The 5586-nt window shown below is 44.3% G+C and overlaps 1 protein-coding gene across 2 annotated transcripts; it reads left to right on the top strand.

The window, feature by feature from the left end:
• The first annotated feature begins 345 nt into the window (after positions 1-345).
• On the top strand, positions 346-4102 carry LOC136486765 (pectin acetylesterase 9-like). 2 transcript variants are annotated; one of them, XM_066483766.1, is made up of 12 exons: positions 346-667; positions 780-992; positions 1794-1873; positions 1967-2053; positions 2172-2296; positions 2390-2450; positions 2532-2588; positions 2685-2762; positions 2871-2976; positions 3096-3241; positions 3331-3429; positions 3856-4102. In XM_066483766.1, the coding sequence occupies exons 1-11, from the start codon at positions 499-501 to the stop codon at positions 3337-3339; spliced, it is 1131 nt and encodes a 376-aa protein (XP_066339863.1). In that variant the 5' UTR covers positions 346-498; the 3' UTR covers positions 3340-3429; positions 3856-4102. The 2 variants fall into 2 exon arrangements, with proteins under 2 accessions (XP_066339863.1, XP_066339858.1); XM_066483761.1 differs by having other exon boundaries at positions 3321-3429.
• Positions 4103-5586: the final 1484 nt, after the last annotated feature.

Here is a 5586-nt window from a genome sequence, read left to right as displayed (position 1 = left end):
ATACAGTATCTTTTGCATGCAGATTACGCCATTGATCTGCCTTCTCTGGCTGCAATGAATAAGGTAGAAGTAGTGGTAGTAGTAACCATTAACCAAACGAGTTAGAAGAGAGGAATTAATCCACCAACTAAAAACGTGATCTACCCACAAATCAATCCAACCACCCCGCCGCGTCCGAGCCGAGCGAGAAGAAATCAGATCACTGACGCCGTGACGCGACTGATCGTCGTCATGATCTGCTGACTGCTGCTGCTGCACTCGTGCCGTCTCCCGCCACATCGCTTTTTCCACGCACCCTTTTTGGCTGCACGCATACGCACGCTCACGTACGCGGCGCAGGTTTCTGTTCTGTGGCGCCATCCTTCCGTTACAGGTGCGCAGGACGCCGGCCTAGTTTCTTCTTCTCCTCCTCCTCCCAGCCGGCCGGCGGCCTCCGCCTCGCTCGCTCGTCCCTGCGCTCTCGGTTGTCGTCGGTTCCCCCCGCAACCGCGCCGCGCCATGGGGCCTCCGCGGGGCAGCAGGACATTGCCTTCTGCCGTCGCTACGGCCTTCGTCGCCGCGGCGGTGGTGGCCATCATCATCTGGTCCGCAGCCGCTGCTGAAGTGGTCGAGGAGAGGCTGACGGTGCCCATGACGATCGTCACCGGCGCCGCGTTGAGGGGTGCAGGCAAGCGGCCTCCGTTTCTTCTCTTTCTTCTTCTTCCCATGGTGACTGAGCAGCGTAGTCAGGCTACGTGATCCATCCGCCGCGTTTAATTTCTTTGTACCCGCACCCGCAGTGTGCCTCGACGGGAGCCCGCCGGCGTACCACCTGCACCGCGGCTCCGGCGCAGGCGCGCGGAACTGGCTGCTCCAGTTCGAGGGCGGCGGCTGGTGCAACGACGTGCGGTCGTGCGCGGAGAGGGCCCGGACGCGCCGAGGATCCACCCGGCTCATGGCCAAGGTCGAGTTCTTCTCCGGCATCCTCAGCAACCGTGCGGCCATGAATCCAGGTATACGACGGACGGACCAATCTTCTCACCTCCACCACCTGATTGAATTCAGCTTTGAAGCAGCTAGACAAACATACTTTAGATCGCTGAGGCACAATGTCCCATACTCCCATGCATTCATGTTTGGACGTGAGCTCAAACTTTTTTGCAATTCATTCGACAAGCCAATAAGCCTTCGGCAGCAAACAGCGTACGTTCCCGTTCCTGGTGGTACAGCTTACTTTTGCAAAAGGTGACAGCGCGATCACAGGTTCACAATCGGGATTGGGTAGGTAGCGCGAACAATTTGCTTTAATCCAGTTCCGTGCATTTGTTTGGCGAATTCAAGGTCATGGCCCTACAAAAATCATTTAGCCAGCGTCGGGTGGGATAAGATGCACATTGCTTTATTTAGTTTCTGGCCCACCTAAGTGGCTAACTCTACATGGTACATCTGCATTCTGCTTCAGCCGTCCACTGTTAAATTTTCTGGTGACAAGAATTAGCAGAGTTCGATGCAAACATATAGATTGATAAATGCTAAATTACTGGTAAATATTGAGAGGATTTATATATTCTCTACTTTGACAATCATTCCTCTTGCGGCATTGTTATATGTAACCTATGTGTCATTCTTGATTTGCACCACCAAGCTCATCAATTCTCCATTCCGAGAGCTTCACAAAGTTCCTTTTCCTTATTTTTTTGAATTGATATTTCCATTCTTGTCTTGCTGCAATCTCAATTGTCCAATCTTTTTCAGCACATCTATTTTTACAAAATTAAGTGTGCTAAGACGACCCTCGCTAAACTGTTGAGCAGACTTTTACAACTGGAACCGTGTGAAACTGCGTTACTGCGATGGCGGATCCTTCATGGGTGATTCAATATATACAAACAGCGTATGCTTACTGTTTGGTTGCAATTGTATATATGAAACTATGTTTGCACTCTGGAGCACTAGCTTACCATTTGGTATTTGCCCATTTTTGCAGTCCACAGTCCTCTACTTTGGTGGTCAGAGGATATGGGATGCTATCATCACTAATCTGCTTGGGAAGGGACTGGCGAGAGCCGAAAAGGTTCCCCATCGGTTTTCCTTGCAACCTGTTATGCCCGTGTCACCTTGGCATCTTCAGCATAAACATCAATTTCTTCGGTTGATAAATTAGTCTGGACTTGTGCTTTTGCATATTTCAGGTTCTGCTCTCAGGTTGTTCAGCGGGAGGCCTAGCTACATTCTTCCACTGCGACAGCCTTAAGGAGCGGCTTGGAGGCACTGTCACGGTGAAATGCCTCAGTGATGCCGGATTTTTCCTTGATCTGTAACATTGGATGCCTAGCTACCAAATTTTTTTTTTGTGGCTTTTTTGGTTGATCCGACAAATGCTTCAAATTCTGATATCCCTTCTTTCCAGGAGTGACATTTCTGGGAACAACACCATAAGGCAATTCTTTAGTAGCCTAGTCTCCCTGCAGGTTTGTCACTACTGTCTCTTTGTCTAATTGAATTTGGGAACATCTGATAATAATGTTTTGGAACCATGAGCTTTCCTGTAGAGAGTTCAGAAGAATTTGAACATGAACTGCCTGAATTCAACAGACAATGCATACCTGGTATATATTCTTGGGATTCTTAGTTCACCTTCAGGATACTAATCAAAATTTTAGCAATGAGCCGATGATCAGTTTTGATGATCCTTGTCTATGCAGTGTTTCTTCCCACAGTTCGCACTTCCAAACATCAGAACCCCGTTTTTAATCTTGAATTCAGCTTATGATGTATATCAGGTAAATCGACTTGTGTTGCTGAAGTTCTCTCCTTTTTGAATAACTTATTAGTATAGTTTTTCGACACCTGGTGTCAAGTAATAATGCTGGTTTAACATTTTTGGACAGTTCCATCACATTTTGGTGCCCCCTTCATCTGATCCTAGGGGCCATTGGAACCACTGTAAGTCAGATCCTGGTGCATGCAACACATCACAGATAGCAACCCTCCAAGGTTAACTTTCTGCTAAACAAATGGTTCAGATTCATATTATACAGAACAATCATCTGCGATGTTCTAAATTGAAGCTACTGTTTTCATGGCATGATTCAGATTTTGAGTTTTGTATGCAGGACTAAGAAGTGCAATGCTGTCATCTTTGAAACAGTTTGAAAGCAAACCAAAGTCAGGGATGTTCATTAACTCCTGCTTTGCACATTGCCAGAGTGAGCTGCAGGACACATGGTTTGCACCAAATTCTCCATTGATAGATAACAAGGTAAACAAGCTGTATTGCCAGAAAGTACATGTTCTTTTTAGCCATAGGTGGTGCTTTGGTTAACATTATAGAGTTTCAGAAAATTGCAGAGGTGGTAGGTGATTGGTACTTTGAAAGAGGTGCTGCCATGGAGATTGACTGCGCCTATCCTTGTGATTCAACTTGTCTACCTTATACCTTTTGATCAGGTTAGTTTCTTCCGTGAAAAGAGGTTGTTATTTTGGCAAAATAACCCTACTGGTTAGTAACACTTTAGCCAAAAATGAAACTGAGAAATAATTGGTCATTGAACATAGGAATTGAGGATGTATTAGGAGTTTGGCATACGATTATACTCAATTGTCATCATAATAGCAAAACTCTCTTCTAATTGGTGATAATATGTTAGTTGCATCTGGTAGCAGGCCAATGATACAAAATATTGGTTCACACTATAGTTACCTTTTACTTGATTATTGCTTTGTATGTATCACTGAATATTAAAAAAAAGATGAAATCCATATTTTCCAACTTAAACAGCACAAATATTCCCATCTTTCACATTTCACAGTTGGACTGTAAACTATACTGTGCAAGGTTGAACTAAAAGTTTCCTACACTACCCTTTTCTGCAGAATGGAATCTCTGGCGCCTGAAGTGAATCCTGGTTCAGTAGCATTAACATTAACATTTGCCCAAAAATGATTGATTACCTGTATATATTGCACATTGCGTCAAAATTCAATTTGGCACATGGATGAATAAAATGTAGAGCCAGTGCTCTTGAAAGATATGCAACATTTGGCATGTTTTCCCCGTCACTTTGATCCCATTTAGAGGCAATCTTTTTGGGGCTTTATTAATGGTTGACTGAGTAGCTGACTGAATGGATTTGTGTGCTATGTGCTAGAACTGTTTGGACACATACTACATGTGATGCTGTCATGCTGAGATTGTTTTTGGTCATATAAACAGTAGACCCTACTGCTGCCCTAATTTGGGAGGTTTCACAAGATAATGTTTGTCTAATTCTTTCTAGCGCAATGACACAATTCTCTCGTCTATACGGCACAAAAACTGTTACAATTCTTCATCTACTTGTTTGGACAAACCAAAGTTTACTCTGAGTCGTTTAAATTGTAAATGTTAATGTATTTGAACAATATCATGGGAATAAACCATCTACCCTATAAATGTAAAGAATCACGGCCGATTAAGGTATCATCGATCGGTCAAATTAATCTATCTTTTTACTCCTTTTGCCTTTTATGTCTTTTACTAGCAAATATAACCGTGCGTTACAACGGGAGAAAAAATCAAATATAACTCCTTGCCGAGAATTTTTTGCTCTTTAATATTTATAGCAAATTTGCCCGTGCGTTGCTACGGGTCAAAAAAATCAGTGATATGTTTCTTATCTAGAGTCGTACCCGTGCGTTGCAACGGAAACCCATACATCTTGGAGTCAGACTCCGCGCCATTGCTGCTAGACACGATTTGTTTTAATTTGTATTAGCACACGTCTTGAGTAAGAGTCATGTCGAGGATTGCACAAATATACATGCACAATTTATACATACATTTATTTATATTAGATTCGATAACAAACTGCTCACGATTTTAGTTTTACGATTTAATCTGTGGAATCATTGATTGATCATGTTTCTTTTTCTAAGAGTGATTGATCCTGTTTTTTAGATTTATCATTTGTTTTTTATTGTTACACGGAGAAAAGGATAAATATACTAACATAAAAAAACAAAAAAGTCAGCAAAGGAAAATACCAAAAGAAAGACAAAAGAAAAAAAAACAAAAAACGAAAAGGAAAACTAACAAAAACAGATGCAACACACGGACGGTTCTCTACCTTATCCTTATCCCGTCTACACACACGTGGAGGAACCTCCCTGCGCCACCCTCCACCACTCCCAGCGCCGGCCTCACCCTTCCCCGCGCCGAGCCTCCTCCGCTCCTCCGGTGCCGGCCTCCTTGCCCCTCCCCGCACCGGCCGGAGTCCCTACCACCACCCGGTCTTTGTGGAGCACCGCCACCTCCTCGTGTGCCTCGCTGCCACCGTTGTGGCCTTCACCGACGCCGCGGCCCTGATGGCCTCCGATTTGGCCGACTTCGTCTGGTCCGACGCAGATGAGGTTCCCTGCAGCGTGAAGTAGCTGGCCAAGCTCCACACCTCTATGTGCTCGTCTATTAGAGAACCTAGGGTTTGTAATTTTTCTCCGCTTATATTTAATTTGTGCCCATCGCCATGCTTTCTTGAGGTCGTCAACACCTATTGTTTTGATTTTATATGTTGTTGTCTTTCTAAAGTTAGTCTGATTTGGATTTGGATTTGGATTTGGATCGCTGTT

This window comes from Miscanthus floridulus, chromosome 1 (genome assembly GCF_019320115.1).
Source record: "Miscanthus floridulus cultivar M001 chromosome 1, ASM1932011v1, whole genome shotgun sequence".
Classification (NCBI taxonomy): domain Eukaryota; kingdom Viridiplantae; phylum Streptophyta; class Magnoliopsida; order Poales; family Poaceae; genus Miscanthus; species Miscanthus floridulus.
Note: the sequence above shows the minus strand (reverse complement) of the source record. Positions and strands in the feature narration are given on the sequence as shown.

Excerpts from the sequence above, each read along its gene's own strand:
- LOC136486765 (XM_066483761.1), top strand. The coding sequence starts at position 499 with ATGGGGCCTCCGCGGGGCAGCAGGACATTGCCTTCTGCCGTCGCTACG. Across the intron at positions 2,054-2,171 it reads GACTGGCGAGAGCCGAAAAG|GTTCTGCTCTCAGGTTGTTC; the intron begins GTTCCCCATCGG and ends TGCATATTTCAG. Across the intron at positions 2,451-2,531 it reads GTAGCCTAGTCTCCCTGCAG|AGAGTTCAGAAGAATTTGAA; the intron begins GTTTGTCACTAC and ends GCTTTCCTGTAG.